The 17,971-nt window shown below is 34.9% G+C and overlaps 1 protein-coding gene across 3 annotated transcripts in view; it reads left to right on the top strand.

The window, feature by feature from the left end:
- Art8 (Arginine methyltransferase 8) overlaps nucleotides 1-17,971 on the top strand; it is a 52,033-nt gene that overhangs the window by 26,907 nt on the left and 7,155 nt on the right. For all 3 annotated transcript variants that reach the window (XM_081745748.1, XM_081745752.1, XM_081745744.1), the window contains exon 4: nucleotides 7,250-7,371. In XM_081745748.1, the coding sequence (XP_081601874.1) occupies nucleotides 7,250-7,371 (122 nt within the window). The remainder of the gene's footprint in view (nucleotides 1-7,249; nucleotides 7,372-17,971) is intronic.

Consider the following 17,971-nt stretch of genomic DNA (forward strand, 5'->3'; position numbering starts at 1 on the left):
ATATGACATAATATTAAAAAAAAAAAAAAAAAATGTGTATTGCTGAACGGAAAACTGATCAAACAAGGGAAAAAATAACTCTTTGTCCAATCATTAATAGTTAAACAGCATACTGTATACCGATCTGCATCATAGTTAAGTGACGTTAAAGATACGTATATTCGAAAGCATATTGCAAAATTGTCATAAAACATTCAAATCAAGTAACATGGGGAAACAAACAGCAATATCAGACGCTTGTATTCCAACTTACATGAGAAACTCGAAATTTCGAGCGAATCAACATTGGTTAGCAACAGGGTTGGCTGGTTTAAACCAAAAAAAAGAGAAATGTTCGTAAAAGTGTAAGTGTTCGTAAAATCTTGATGAACACACATTTGTGGATTATCACGTTTCACTCCCGTATATTATATTCAGACCTAAATTATATTCGTATTATATTCAGACCTAAATTCTCCATTTAGTACTCAAAGAGATTATACTTCAAAAGGAACTTCTGTTTGTTTTTAAATTTTATTTTATGAATGTTTCTTTTGTGAAATTTTATAGTTTATTATTGATATGCAATTGCAATCAAAGAAAAATTCTAAATATTGTTTCGTTTTAATAATGTTTACTATTGATAAAATACATAGAAATGCCGTACTTTTTGGGGGGAGGGTCATACAAACCCCACGAGAGGCATTTATTGAAATCAGAAGCATGTTTGGTATCTATTTATGTATAAATGGGTCAGAGCCAAAGTGGACTCAAATTATTCGTATCTTTATTCGCTTTTCTTGCTGATATGCAAATTAAGTCGTTGTTTCTTTAACTTGGACTAATAAAAATCTTAGTGAACTAACTTGGACTAAATTAGTTCTTCTGTACTTTGCAGTATTTTGAAATTGTCCATATGTAATACTGTATAATGGCTTCAATTGTGCAACTGTTTATCTTTTTGTCCTTCTGAAATGACTCTTGACAATTATATTAACAAGTACTAAAGATCAGTATAACGTATTTTTTTATCAGGAGTCCTTCGTGAGTGAGTCGGCAGACGTATCGCTTTTGTGGCCACTTAGTTCCGGTTTCGAGTTCAAATGGAGGGCATTTTCTCTCGAATGTAAGCCGAAAAGCGGTTTGGATTCCGCTTTAAGCTTATGTGGCCCTTCCAGCATAACCCGGTTGTTGCATAATAAGACCAAGGCAAAACAAACTTATTTCCATGTGTAATATAAATATATAGAGCAAATTATTTAAACCATAAAAAGCTGGTTTAAAAAAAAATGGTTTAAACAAAAAAAAACTTTTTTTTGTTGTTTTTTAATAAAAACCATGGTTTTTGCCAACCCTGGTTAGCAAGTAGGAAAACATTTATATTTAACTGTGGGAAAATAAAACTCAGATATGTGTAGAAGTCATGTTCATTTTCTTCAGGGCAAACTTTATTGGAATGTACAGATCGATGATATCTCTTACAGAACATGGAAGTTTCACCAAGGTTATGTTTTGTTCCAGTTTCGTTGTTGGTTTGTAACCCTTGGGTGGTGCTTGAATGTTTATCCCGATTGAGGCGTTCAAAGTGATAAATTTCTTTCTTCAGCATAACAATCCGTTGGTCTTTCTGATATAATTCAGACTCAATCCATTTTTCAGATTTACGTCAACATGTCTGCACTTGTTTCCACAACGGTAGTAGTGTAAATCCGTTAGCGTGAGACTGCACCATTGTTACTTAATAACTTAATAACTTCAATAGTAACTTGATAGGGTGGAGAGAACTAGTGGTTTGATTTTTTTCTGATAGTCTGTAAGCTACTGAATGGTAAATAGTCATAATTCTTATTGTAGGACACACTTTGATCTATGTCGTATTTTACAAACCTGACATTTTTGATCTGATCTTATCTTTATTAGCATATATTTCATGATTTCAACACAATTTTGCATTCTTAAATCTTTGTTATCCTCTAGTTTATCGAATCGTTATTCTTCTAAGTAGCTTCTTGTACTAGATCTTGAAATCCCTTTAAATCACATTCTTGTTATTTTATTTTTACAAGCTATGTACGTGATAACTTCAAATGATTGGTATGTGTGCATGAATGAGTAACGCTTTCTACCTAACAATTTCTATCTGAGGGAAGCAAACCAGGAATCATACCTCTTAGTCACCTGGCCTCAAAAGACTCTCATAAACTGGTTTCGTATTGTAAAAGAAAGGTGACCATTGCGTTAGATACTGGTACCTACATATTTCTTTGTAGTTAAGCGTAGGAGTACTACCATGTACATAAAAGCTACTTTGTAATTTTCATTCCTGTTGTTAATTTGTAAATCGTAATGAAATGTTTCAGACCAGAATTCAACCATTTACTATTGTTCCGAACTTCTATAAGCTTGGAAATCAATTATGAATACTTCAGAAGAGTCTGTTAAGACAACTTAGATTTTTTTAAACTTATTTATTATGGAAACTTACTTGTTAATCACTTATTTATTTATTTATTTATTTATCAAACTTTGGACTACAGTCTGTGTGACCAGCAGGGTTGACTGGTTTAACCCTCGCACTACAAACGGGGGGGTATTTTGTGCCCACCAGATTATGTTTCTTGTAATTACTATTTTGATTATTACTTTAAAATTGTGGAAAAATAAGCACAAATTGCAAATATTGTTATTATCGAGCATGTTTAGCTAAAGCATATAGCTTGCGTTGGTGAAAATTGAGCGTTAGTTTGTCTCATAAATTTGTTTTTTTTTTTATGTTGGTGGGCACAAAGTACCCCCCTCCCGTTGGTAGTAGGCGTGACTCATATTTAAAACTGTCATGTACAGATGGCAGTATAATAAATAGCCGTTTTCCGCCTTTTCTGAATTTGGCGGTCAGTCTTATCGCGTGTACTGTTCACTTAGTCGCTGTTGGTTGTTGTGAGAGTTTCTGTACGTTGTTAGAAGTAATTATTTAGCTTCTAAGATTTTTTTGGCAAAATGGCTTCTAAAAAGTTACAGAGACATGAAATAGAAGAAGAATTGAGGAAGCTATCATCTGTTTCTGCACCAGAATATGATGATAATGGTTCAGCAGTGAGTGAAGACGAAGATTTCATCCTGGATCGTGAAGATATCGGTGGAGAAAGTTCCGACACTGAGTGCTTCAGTAACTTAGATGACATGTTGTGTGACGAGTATAGAAAAGACCGTTTACATGGTGACATACTCATTGCTAAATCTGGCCGGACATACGTGTCTGAGCCTCCACGCCAAACGAGAAGTGTGAGTCAAAATATTGTGAGAGAACGTCAGGGTCTAAGAACTGACGGTAAAGTGCAGACAGTTCGTGAATCTTTCGATTGTTTTTTTTACAAAGCGCATTCTTACTATAATTGTACAGCATACAAACGAGGAAGCAAGAAGACTGCACATTCCTGAAACGAATGAAAAAGAGATAATGGCATACATAGGTCTTCTCATTCACATGGGAGCAAATGGTGATACCCGATTTGATGTAGCTGATTTGTGGTCTAGTGCCTCTGGGAGATTTCTTTATATAGCTACTATGAGCAGAGACAGATTTCAGCAGCTATGCAGAATTATTCGATTTGACGACAGGAATACTAGAGAGGTTCGAAGAGCAAAGGACAAATTTGCTGCTATTCGCGAAGTGTTCGACGCTATGAACGAAACGTTTCCGCATTATTTCTCTCCTGGTATGCACACAGTTATTGATGAAATGTTATCTCTGTTTAGGGGCAACTGTTCTTTCAAAGTATTTATGAAAGAGAAACCAGGAAAATACGGCATTCTTATTCGTATGCTTACTGATTCAGAGACAAGGTATATTCTAAATATGGAGCCCTATGCTGGAAAGAACTGCGAACAATCAAATTCTTCGGTAGATTTGTAAAACGCTTAGTTGCTCCAATAAACAACTCGGGGCGGAACGTTACAACAGACCGCTACTACACATCAGTAGACTTGGCCGAAGAATTGTGGAACAACCGCGGCCTAACCCTCGTGGGAACGCTTCAGTCTAATAGAAAACACATTCCTCAAGAATTAAAGACAGTAACCTGTAGGGAGCTCTATTCCAGTAAGTTTGCTTTCACGGATCCATCTACTGGAAATCCTCCAGTAACATTACAGTCGTACATTCCACGCGAGAAACCAAAAAAGGTGCTTCTTTTCTTGTCTACCCAACATTCAGATGCAACAATTGCCTCTGTTAGTGATCCCAAGAAGAAATCCGTGATCAATCTTTATTACAATGAAACGAAGGGAGGTGTGGATGTAATTGACCAAATGGTAAGGAAATATTCAGTAAAACGTTCAACTAGAAGATGGCCTATGTCCATATTCTACACGTTGGTCGATATAGCAGGAGTGAATGGTTTCACTATATTTCGTCTCAATTTTCCATCTTGGAATTAGAAGAAATCCAACAAGAGACGTCTGTACCTTCAAGAGCTTGCGAAGGAACTCACAATGCCATCCATTGAAGAGAGATCAAATAATGCTACAGGTCTTCAGAACAGGGTAATTGTTGCCATGGAGCAAATCTTAGATCGGAAGGTGGCACCAGTTGCTCAAAGCAAGGAAGTGTGTGTTGGTAGGGGAAGGTGCCATATGTGCGCTCGAGAAGCACCTACGAAGAAGATGAAGTACAACAAAGTCAACAAAACAACAATTATTTGTAGTCTGTGTATAAGACACACTTGTGGAAAGCACAGTAAGAAAACAGTGATCTGTAACAACTGTGAACAAAACACGCAATCTAATGACAGTGATGTGTAGAACCGTGAGGAAAACACGCAGTCGAAAAACAGCTATACAATAAGTATATACTACTTTTGAATGTTTATTATGCCACATATTTCTTCCTTGTTTTTTTCCAAAGTTATGAAGTATTTATGTACTATGTGTTTAGTAATTGTGTATTACGAATGTAAGTCCAAAAATAGACCGTGATGTGTAGAACCGTGAGGAAAACTCTCAGTCCAAAAAACAGCTATACAATAAGTATATACTACTTTAGAATGTTTATTATGCCACATATTTCTTGCTTGTTTTTTTCCAGTTATGAAGTATTTATGTACTATGTGTTTAGTAATTGTGTATTACGAATGTAAGTCCAAAAATATAGATGTTATTCAAGGCTGTAGAGAGATAAACTTAATCTTAAGAGGTGGGCACAAAATACCCCCCCTTGGTAGTCCGCGTTACAAAAAATACCTTCGTAGTGCGAGGGTTAAATCAAGGTGGTTTAAACCATGGTTTAAACCAGTTGTTTAAAAAAGAAGAAAAAAACTGGTTTATACCAAAAAACGAAAAATGTTCGTAAAAGTGTAAGTGTTCGTAAAATCTTAAACACATATTTGTGGGTCATCACGTTTCACTCCCGTATATTATTCGTATTATATTCAGACCTAAATTCCCCATTCATTACTCAAAGAAATTATACTACGAAAGCAACTTATATATATATATATATATATATATATATAAAAGTTTATGAATGTTTCTTTTGTGATTTTTTATAATTTGTTATTATTGTTATGCAATTGCAATCAAAGAAAAATTCTAAATATTGTTTCATTTTAATAATGTTTACTATTGATAAAATACATTGAAATGGCGTAATTTTTGGGGGGTCATACAAACCCCACGAGAGGCCTTTATTGAAGTCAAAAGTATCTTTGCTATCTATTTATGTATAAATGGGTCAGAGCCAAGTGGACTCAAATTATTCGTATCTTCATTCACTTTTCTTACTGATATGCAAATTTAAGTCTATTTCTTTGACTTGGACTAATAAAAGTCGTAGTGAACTAACTTGGACTAAATTAGTTCTTCTGTACTTTGCAATATTTTGAAATTGTCCATAAATAATTCTGTACAGTGGTTTCACTTGTGCAACTGCTTATCTTTTTATCCTTCTAACATGATTCTTGACAATTATATTAACAAGTACGTAAAGATCAGTACAACGTATTTTCATCAAGAGTCCTTCGTAAGTGAGTCGGCAGGCGTATCGCATTTGTGGCCAATTAGTCTCGGTTTCGAGTTCAAATGGAGGACAATTTCTCTCTGGTGTAAGCCGAGAAGCGGTTTGGATTTCGCTTTAAGCTTAGGCGACCTCTTCTAGCATAACCCGGTTGTTACATAATAACACCAAGGCGAAACAAACTTATTTCTGTCCATATGTGATATAAATATATAGAGCAAATTATTTAAACCAAAAGAAGAAGAAAAAACCTGGTTTAAACAAAAAAAAAAAAAACGTTTTTTTGTTTTTTTCAATAAAAACCATGGTTTTTGCCAACCCTGGTGATCAGTGTATACTGGAATCATTAAGAGTCAGCAACATTAATATGAACAAGGAAAAATGTCAGCCAGGGCCAGTAGTTTTAAGGTTTCTCTCATCATTTGAGTGGCAGAGCTTTGAGGAAGGCCACAGCCTATATTTTAAGGTTTCCTCCCATCATTTAAATGGTAAATTGAGAAACACTGTGAAAAAATTCGAGTCACGATGCTCGATTGTAGTTCGAATCCAGAATCGCGTAGCTACAAAATAAAAATTCTAACCCTAGCCTATACCATCTTAGTAACTGATTTCCGTTAGGGATACTTTATTTAGTACATAGAAATTTATTTGAAGTTGCCTTTTCTTTTACGATTCGTCACTTCGATTAGAAGCATGTATATACGGGATGTTTCAGGAATAAACCGATAAACTGTTCATAAATATGCAGAATTTCAGTAGAAGAATAAAGTTTATTTGCTACTCTGGTCAAAAATACCAAATTACGTAGATGAGGCCAATTTAAGGTAATCAGTGGAATTGGTTCTAAAGAGGCTACTGAATATAACAACCAACAGAATTTGGATACGTGTTCAAGACCTCAATAGAAGATAAAGTTTATCTGTGACTTTAGCCGGAAACTCTTAATTACGGAGGTAGATCCAATTTAAGGCAATTAGTTGAATAGATCGTAGGATGGTATCTTACATTGGTCCCATTGTATGTTCCAGGACTGAGTTAAATAAAAATTTTAAAAGTATTTGTGAAGCAGCTCTTCATCACTGTCTAGTCGTCGAAGACAATAGGATCGGCTGCCGAAATTATTAAATAGAAAATCCTTTTAGAATTCCAAGGGTATATTATAGATGAATGTTGGTTAAAAGTTACAGTTAATTTAATATTCAATATATATATATATATAATCATTCGTTTATTCAGGCTTTTATTGTATTTTACTTTCAGGCATTTTATCGCTTTTTTGTGCTAAAGCTGGAGCGAAGAAAGTGTATGCAGTGGAAGCAAGTAACATTGCAACACTTGCAAAAGAAATCGTCAAGGAAAATAATTTTTCGGACGTTATCGAAGTGAGTAACCGTTTAACTAAGAACATTAATTTTCTATGTATTGATGTTTTAATTTTCCATGTATTGAATAATGGTTGTACACAATAATAATAAAACAATTGTGAATAAGTCTGTGAATAAAGAATACTTGTAATACGCCAGTAACACATAAAAATAGCACATTGTTCACAAAAATTGCCTTATTTCTCTTTGATTTTTCTTCTTGCGTCATCTCGGGCCATATAAACTGATCCAACAAAAAGTTTTTTTTATTTGCTTGACTATTTCTTTTTTCATTTTTTTTTTTTTTTTTTTTTTAATTTTGTGTATACTTTACTATATCCATTGGCAACACAAACTGGCTTTTAAAAATTTTAATGCCAGCTTGTTTGAAAGTAGTGGCGCGTTCCAATTACTGACTTGCAGACGTTAGCGTAAACTTGTATATGTTAGGACTGGATTATTCAAAAACATTGTAAGAAACACCATTTTTTTCACCATTTCTCTTCTTAATTTTGTCTCTTAGTACAGGGGTTTTCAAACTTTTTGCAGTTGAGGCTCCCCTCAACCACCAAAATCTGAACGCCCCTCCCATGTCAAAAATGAAATGTATCACTACATAAATGCATGTATCCCTAAAAGAAAGACTATAACTATGATAAACTATGTTTCATTTATTAATCACTAATATAAATATCTCATTAACACAGTATATACATTGTACATACTGACTACATCTTTTAATGTTATTAGCCGGTGTTAATAATTATTAATTATGATAAGTCAGATATTTATGTGAAAATTGAAAAATACGAGCAGAGATGGAATTTAAATAATAAAAACAGGCACATTATATATTCAACAAAGTCAATGGGATAGTCCACTATGTATTATTAAAGAAGGGTGCAGACTTGAGAATGCGTGTTGCATTATAAATATGTTCTTTTGTAGGATATATTTTTTAAAAGTTCTCGCGCCGCACAGTTTGAAGTCAAGTCTTAGCATGAAAAGCTTTAATTGAATCCTAATAGGTAGACATTCTCGTTAGTATCGAAATTTAACAAACTCTACTTTTTAGAGTTGAAGTTTACAATGAAGGGGTGAAATATCGAAGTTGACTTTTTAAATTATAATTACATATGGTACTATACTTACTATAGGTAGAGTAGCAACACTGATGCCTGCTTTCTACATTTTTTGTATATTTTTAAAATTTTGAAATTTTCCATTATATATATATATATATATATATATATATATATAACAGAGATAGTCTTAAAATAAAGAGAAATCCATTACTCATCAGTAAAAAATAAGAAGAAATATTAATCTATTAATCTCAGTTCCAAAATTGGAAAAAATTACATTTGACATTTTTTCTAATTTCTTCAGAGAGCATGCTTATTTCTTCAGAGAAGTTTTATGGAATCCTATGTGGTCTGCCTGTCGCCGTTGTGAGTTCAAGAGGATGTTTTCGTGGAATATTTTTAATAGATTACTTCCGATCGTCCTATACCCTATAGGATGGAAAAATCGTACACATATACTGTTTACCCATTCGGCTGAGACCTCTAGTTGGCAGAGTGCCAAGGAGAGTCTATCTTAATGAAAGGAATGGACTGTAAAAGAAAAAGAAAAGGAAGGAAGGCGTTGGTTATTCGGGTCGGCGGTAAAGGTATTGTTTGCAGTGTTACCAACCTGGCGCAGTAAATCTATACCTGATAAGATTTTATAAATAATAATATTAGAATGAAATCAAAGTGGACCTACAGCACTGAAAGCACGATAACCGATTATTATTGTTCGTAGAGCATGACTGGGGTTCTACGGTGCAAGATAAAAAAAAAGAGGAATACAAAATTTGGAGGAGGGGATAAGCACAATACTTTGTCTTCACTGATTGACGGTATTGGCTCGATCATAATAAAATAACCAAACGAAGCGCGTACACACACATGCTCACGCAAGCATAACCACGAAACAGGTAAGAAAAAGAACTAGAAAAATACAGTAAACTGCACACGCACAAGTGTATGTATACTGTAGAGAAAGACAATAACTGAAGTTCTCCCGCGGGTTGTTGGCGCGATCAACCGAATGTCGAAGCCCCTAAAACACAATGCTAGGCTGGATTTAAAATGCGCGCGCTCTGTTCACTGTGTGACATCATCACCTGACCAGAATGTATTGCTGACCTGGGACAAATTTACGTAGGCTGGCAACTATGTTTAAACTTCCAACCTTCTTTCTCTCGCTCCCAGAGGAGAAAACGAACACATGTTGTCCGTACATACACATACACATTTTTCGTAATGGACTCTTCTACTTCTGTCATGCGCAGAAGTGTCGAGGGACCTAATGTCCGCGGGTAAACAGTACACATCATTTTTCTCCAAACTGAGTTGTTTGACTTTTGCTAACCATCATAGATACATGCTACTGTCATTTATTTCTCAAGTCAAGAATATCCGGTTTTAATGTTACATAGCACTTAATTACTTTTCTGAAACGCCATGAAATTTATAATATTTTAGTGTTCCTTTTACTCACGTACAATTTTTGAATCCGATTTCAAGTGCTTCAATATAAGTAACTATTTTTGATGTGAGAGAAAAATAGATATTACCTTTAATGTTTTATTTGCAGAAATCTCTACACTGAAAATTTGATTTTCTGTCGATCTTTGTAAGCTGGTTTTACTTACTTCATGCTTTGTTGTGTCTCCTACTCAATCGCAGACATTCTTGCTCTGGCAAGAGGGGGGGGGGGGGGGAAGAAAGAAATACCAGCCAGCTTCTAGTCCGATATGTTTTGTGTTTCCAAATGTTTGAAATTTCTTTCTTATTATTGGCTACCATTTCCATCCAAAAAGTAAATAATTAACTTGCAGAGAGAATAATTGTTCTTTACCTACTGTACTTATTCTGAATTCAATTGCAATAATGTTTCATGTTTTCCAATAATCTTTTTATTTTTTACGACTATTAATACTGTATTTTTATTCGTTATCAATTTTATTAACTTCTTTTATTTAAATATTGTAAGTTTATTCTCAGGTGTAAGTCATTCAACATTAAAATAGAAATAATAAATTTAAATTAAAACAATGTGTTCTACGATTCAAGTTGGTAAATATTTACTTCAGAAAGAAATGGTTGAGAGTATCGTAAACATGTTTTTTCCGTGCAACTTGAAAATTCATAGCTTTGTTCAGAGCCAAGTATCAAGTTTTTTATGTAATTAATTGTGTATCGAAAATCTAATCAAAAAATTTATACTTATAGTGTGGGTTACTTTTGAAACATATGTGGTCTGACCTGTCAGATGGATTTTTTCCTTATAAAAAAATGATACATGGTTGAAAACGGAAATCGGTATAAAACCAAAACACATTAAATTCGGCCACTGTCATTCTATACTCAAGGTTTCCAAGTAATGAATCATAAATTTATGTAAAGTATAGAGGATTACACACATTTCTAATACTAGCAAGAGAGTTCTTTCCGTTCAAGTGGTGATGAATATGCTTGGGTAAAAGTATAAGCAGATAATGCTCATATATATAAAGTTTCCATTCCGACGTCCCACCAGAGATATCATAGTTCAAATTTTGCAGCAAAAAATTTAAATAAATAAATAAATAAATTGTAGAAAGTGTGTATCAGTGCTGTTACTCTAGCTATAGTAAGTATAGTACCATACGTAATTATAATAAAAAAAAATCAAGTTTGATGTTTCACCCCTTTATTACAAACTTCAGTTTCAAAAAGTGAAATTAGTTGAATTTCGATATTAAACATAGAAAGTAACTTGCATCTATTAGGGTTCAATTAAAGATTTTTCATGCTGAGGGACAAAATTAAAGAAAAGAAAGGCTGAAGAAAATGGTGTTTGTTGTAATGTTTTTGAATAATTCAGTTCTAAGATATAGATAGACGAGGGGGCCGCGGTGGCTCAGTGGTTGGGCGTTCACCTCTGGTGCTTGGGGTCCTGGGTTCGATCCCAGCCCCCGCCAAGTGAACTTTGTGGTGGACAAACACCGTGTGCGTGGGTTTTCTCGGGATTCTCCCGTTTCCTTCCACTTTCTTCATTCCACCATTTCATTCATTACTCATCATCACCGTCTCCTTTAGCCTAACCGGCATAACCGTGGGACGTAAAACTCAAAGATTTCATTTCATTTTCATAGATAGACGAGTTTACGCTAACGTTTGCATAGTCATTAATTGGCACATGGTGCTCAACAAAAATAACTTAATATTTTTTTAAGAAGACAGTTTTATGCTGTCAACGAATATGATAAAATATTATATACGGTATATATAAATAAATTAAAATAGACAAGCAAACCAAAATATCTTTATAGGGTCGCTTTATATGGATCGACTTTTTGAATTTATGATGCTTTCCTTATTGGTATCTTTGAAGTTCATCCTCTAAACTTAGTTGCTGTGAACGCATTGTCGTTTTGATCTCTTCGCTTTTGTATTTTTACATACTTTTGTTGTCTATTTTTCTCTTGAAAGTACACATTCATAGATATTTTCAGTATTTTCTGATCTTTTCCCTCCTGATATTCACTTATCACAGCGCCAATATCTTTTAACTGATTAAACTCATAACACATACACTTGGCCGCGCCAAGTGAGCTTTGTGGTGGACAAACACCGTGTGCGTGGGTTTTCTCGAAGTTCTCCCGTTTCCTCCCACTTCCTTCATTCCACCATTTCATTCATTTCTCATCATCATCGTCTCCTTTAGCCTAACCAGTATAACCGTGGGACGTAAAACTTAAAGCTTTCATTTCATACACACGGCATCAATATTGTATTAACCAAAAAGAGATAATCAATCTATAATTTATTCTGCATATTACAGAATTTAATTTGACGGGGAAAAAAATCCATGTCCTTTGTGCAAATTTGAAGGTTAATATGTCTATTTTTTAAATTTTTGCGATCTTTATCGTCGTCAAAATTAAGAAAGGAAGGTAATTAGGCGTTTAGGAGTTGGTTAAAATTAGGAAACTTAAGGATTTACCTATTAATGTAGAGAATTTGATTATAGGATTATCGTGAAACTATAGTAATCGAAGTATCAGCTTTTAAATATACGACATTAGAATCCTGAGGTAAGGATCTACGGTTTTTCGTGTACTAGAAGTGTATCCTTTTTATGTCACCAAATATTATGTGACAAATTTTTAATTTTTAGGATATCTGATGTAAAGCTTTCACTTTTTATTATTAAGTTCGCAACGGGTTTTTGCACAGCCATTGTCAATATAAAATGTTATTAAGAAGCTTATAGTAAACGTTGTTGAAGAAAAAATGAATTTTATATCTTTTACGTAAACATGTAACGTGGAAGACAAAATATGCAGTGGAACATCTGGGTTGAGAAGTTGGTTTAACTTCGTAGTTCTGTATAGCTTGAAATAAGAAAAGTTAGAGATTGATAAAACTAAGCGAGGTATTATTGACTGATAGATGTTAGAGAATTTATAATTTAATTATAACGCTCTTACTTTGTATCTCATGTTGAATGATTTATTTAGATTGTTTTAGTGTGGTCTGCTACTTTTCTTCAGTAACATTTTAAAATTACTGAACTGGATGCATTGTTGAGTTCCTCTCTCCTGTTGAGTTACTTTAGAAAAATGAGTAAAACCTTGACTCTCAAAAACTGTAGAAACAATGTTTTTCATTTATAGAAACTTGTGTGTTGGACTGCTAATAAGAAATAAAGTGGAAAAAAAGGTGATGCACCATTAAGTGTTAACATTGAGTTGTACGCTTTCCTCTTATATAGGTAAGTATTCATTTGTACAACCAACATGTAAGTGAATTTTTAAAGATCCAGGAATTCCTTCCAATATCTGCGCATAGATAGTCAAAATTTACACGTTCAGTGTTAATACGAAGGATGATCGGGAAGAAAGGTTACAAAGCATGTAATTTGTGTTATTTACTGCAACATAATTAGAATTTATTTGTAGATTAATAACATGTTTATGTTGTTGCAAGTTTGAGGACTTCAAAATGAAATGAAATGAAATGAATAAGTTTTACGTCCCACCGTTATGCTGGCTAGGCTAAAGGAGACGGTGATGATGAAAAATGAATGAAATGGTGGAATGAAGAAAGTGGGAGAAAACGGGAGAGCCCCGTAGAAACCCACGCACACGATGTTAGTCCACCACAAAGCTCACTTGGCGCGAGCTGGGATTGAAGCAAGGACCCGAGGCACCAGAGGCGAACGCTCTACCACTGAGCCACAGCGGTCCCTTGAGGACTTCAAATTCTGACCATGTACACTCGAGAAGCGGACATTTAAAATAGCGATTCATCTGGAAAATTGGTCAAGGATGGAAGTGAGATCAGTGGTGCGTTTTATAAGGACCAAAAACACTACACCTGCTGATATTCATAGGAAAATTGTGGAGGTGTATAGGGAGGGCTCAATTTCAAGGCAACATGTAGCGAACTGGTATCGTACCTTCAAAGAAGGACGTACCAGTGTTGTTAATGACAACCCTGTACATAGCGGTATATCCAGCATCTTAACCACTGAGTGAACTATGCTCATGTGGATGAATGTGTTCGTGTGGACAGAAGAAGAACATTACGCTCAATATTAGGTGAATTGAGACTATCATATGCTATTGTGCAGAACATTGTGGTGAACGTCCTTAAGTATACTGAAGTGTGCGCGAAATGGGTGCCACGGGCATTATCTAAGAACGTAAGACAACCAGAATGGCAACGTCGTTGAATATTCTGCAGAGTTACACAACGGAGGATAACGGTTTTCTGCACCGGGTAATAACTAGTGAGATGAAACAATATTATATGTGTTGTTCACTCCAGCAAGGAAGCAGGCTTCCATGGAATAGAAGCATGCATATTCTCCATGGAAGAAGAAATTCAAAGTGGTTGCTTCATCCAGGGAAATTTTGTGCACTGTATTCTGGGATGTATCAGGTATGTTACTAATCGATGCTGAAAAGTATTGCAGGACACTTCTGAAGTTGCGGGATGCCATCAGACGAAAATGTCCTAGTCTTCTCTGCCGTATTGTAATTCTTTTAGATAATACGAGACTACATTCAGCATACACACACAAAAAAGAGTGTATTCAGCATTTACACTGGGAACAACTAGAGCACTCCCTACAACCCTGACCTTGCCCCCAGTGACTTTTACCTTTACCCTGCCCTAAAGCAGAACATGGCTGGCCATCATTACCTGACATGTGATGCCAAAACCGCTGCCTTATGATGGCTACGAAAACTTGGCTCGGATTTCTGTGCAATCGGTGTGGAAAACCTCATCTGCCGTTGTGACAAGTGCTTGAATCGAGGATCAGTGTTGAGCGCTTTCTATTATTAGGTGTGTTGATCTTCCAGCTATGTCTCACACATAAGCTTTGTTCCTTTTTTCTTTTTTTCGATCATTCCTCGTACTCAATCGATGAATCACTTTTTCCAAGAAGCCTGTTTTGTTAAAGTGTGAAAGCGACCAACGGTTGTCTAAAATGTCATTATTTCTTCACTAACAGGAAGAACTAAGAACTGTAACGAATAATGATAGAAATATTATTCCAAACGAGTTCCCAAAAAAATAAAAACGTTGTTTTCACATTTTCCGAGAATCAAGGTTTCACTTATTTTTCCCGAGGATAGTTTGACAGGAAGGAATAACGCAGTAATGCGTCCAGTTTAGCAATTTTTACTGAATCAAGTGACTGTTTAAGTGACTCATCTAACTTGAGATACAAGGTAAGGACGTTTTATTTAAACCAGGTAGTGTTGTAATAGCTCATGAGCATGTGCTGTTGACATTCATACTGAAGCATTTTTCGTACTTGATTCGTAAAAGGCTACAAACTAAACCTACAAGACTTTTCCGTCTCCCAAAATAGTCCTCGTATTTCATGTTTTATCATTCCGGAATTTTCCTATTTGTTACAACAGTTTCCAAAATTTCATCAGCTAAACAGTTCTTCGAAGTACTCCAATTTTTACTTGACTTTCAACTTAACTTAGTTCTTATTCTTGTTAAGTTTTTGTATGATTAACAAATAAGTTAAGTTATAGATATTTACAACAATAGTCGGAGATAACGTGGAGAGAGTTATTTATTTATTTATTTAGAAAAAGGCCCCTTACAGTCTTTACTAATACAGGATTGTAATCTACAGTATTTTTGCAAGACCAGTTTTTGATAGTAGTTAAAAATTATTAATTAAAAAAAATAAAAGGCAACTGTTTCAGCGTATTTGAAAATTAGTAGGTAATTGAGTTTCAATCTGTTTCCTTGGTTGCCACTAAGCTTGCTTTTTTTTTTTTTTTTTTTTTTTAACATTACTTGAGCCAGGTACACTGCAGACAATTTGGTAACTTTGCGATGAACTCTTTTAATATATGTAGTAGTCCTTTTGAAACCAAAAGCACTTTCCCAGGGTTATCATATATCAGCATTTATGCAAACATTTGTGAATTTCTAGAGCAGAGGTTTCCGTCCGTATACATCTTTCCGATTTGTCCGCATTTGCTAAGCTCAGATATATTGTTATTTCAATTTTAGATATTTCACATGTAAAAATATGTTTGGCTATTCGTATTCAAAGAAGGAATTGTCAAAATAAGTAAATTTCAGATCTACTGAAAAATGTGAATAGGTAATCTCAACGGGGGCGCGGTGGCTCAGTGGCGTTCACCTCCGGTGCTTGGAGCCCCAGGTTCGATCCCAGCTCGCGCCGTGTGGTGGACAAACATCGTGCTCGTGGGTTTTCTCGGGGTTCTCCCGTTTCCTCCCACTTTCTTCATTCCACCATTTCACTCATCTCTCATCATCACCGTCCCCTTTAGCCTAACCGACATAACCGTGGGACGTAAAACTGAGAGATTTCATTTCATTTTTTTTAGGTAAACTCGACGTAATTTTGTGTAAGCACTCTTGTTTAATTGTTCTTGACACATTTCAGTATATTTTTCAGAATGTTTTAAAAGCAAACTTGAAAGTAAAAGATAACATTTGTCTTTCTTGTGTCGAAAGTTACTGTTTATATAACAAGTTAACCGAATGGAAGTGTGACTACATCCTGAGTTGTCTGTCTTCTCACTCTCCCTACGAGAACTGAAACCTAAAACACTGCACGTTTACAGTAGAAACGAGCGAAACCCAGGTGTAAATCTTGTTCTATATTCTGACTTTCCAACATCCACCGCAAAGATAACATATACTTTCTATTATCGCCGTATGGACTTTGTGGTGGACAAACACCGTGCTCGTGGGTTTTCTCGGGGTTCTCCCGTTTCCTCCCACTTTCTTCATTCCACCATTTCATTCATTTCTCATAATCACCGCTTCCTTTAGCCTAACCGGCATAAGCGTGGGACGTAAACCTCAAAGATTTCATTTTATTTTTATTTTACTTTCTATTATGTCGGTGCTGTCGATTGTTTCGATTTGTGGGCATCTGTTGGTGTTCTATATTGGGAAGACTTTTTACTCTTTCTCCATCCGAATCAATAAATATCGATATTTCTACAACGCTTCGGTTCATGACCTCCTTTTTTTGGAACGCACAACCTGTCACAACAGTAGACTCGAGATCTTCCACGTAAGTATACTCAAAATCCTACTTGAAGGGTTTTCTACACCCTTCGGAAAGAAGTGGGAAGACACGTTTCCACTCTATTCTCTAACTGTCTCTCGGTTTTGATCGTCTATAACTGCACACTACTGAACAAGTATGAAAGAAAAGAAAGTATGAAATAGTAACTGTCTGTTTCAAGGCAACTATCTAATAATTGTAATGTCTTATTTTGAGTTATCTTTTGTTTGGCTAATTTATTGTAACTCTTAAATTAAAAAGGTACTTAAATTAGATTTTGTTTAAAAATTTATATTTGTTCATTTAATTTATATATGGCTGCAAATTTTTCGTCAATAGTCCTCAACATGATAAATTAATGGAATGAAGTTCCTTTATATGGTCATAAATTTTAAGATTTGACTTTTATATGTCCCAGTCATACCTTCTATCTTTTTTACTCTTTTTGCCTTTGTCCTGATGATGAGCGCTAACAAGTGTATAGTGTCATTATTATAAATGATCTCGATTAGAACACTCATAGCTGAGTTTAATGATGCACAGATACATAAAAACTATATCAATGAAAAGAGAAAATCGGAAAGTTTTGTTTCGTAACAGTAAAATTGTTTTCCAGGTCCGAGGTGTTCAATATGAATCTCTTTTGTCACTTGACACACATTGAACCTGTAGTCAAGTTTCAGCTATACGCGTTGTAGCATATCAGGATCGGTTGGATAGTTTTCGTAATGCTTAATGGCTAGTGACGGTGGATTGTAGACTTTAACGCACCTCAGAAGAAAGAAAAGTTAGATCTAAGGGATATGTTCCCTGTTGGCACGCCAAGCATGCCAATCCATTCATTTGGAATTTGCTTATTAATAATGTTATGTACCTACTCCATCTTTGTTTTCTAGCCCTCTAATTTATGTGGAAAAGACATCTTTTCTGTTATTTGAGATTAAATGCAATTTTGTAAGAAGCCACTTAGATGTCCCGTGCTTCATGAAAATTGAATTCT

The sequence above is a fragment of the Thermobia domestica genome, chromosome 2 (assembly GCF_964235325.1).
Source record: "Thermobia domestica chromosome 2, izTheDome1.hap1.1, whole genome shotgun sequence".
Taxonomy (NCBI): domain Eukaryota; kingdom Metazoa; phylum Arthropoda; class Insecta; order Zygentoma; family Lepismatidae; genus Thermobia; species Thermobia domestica.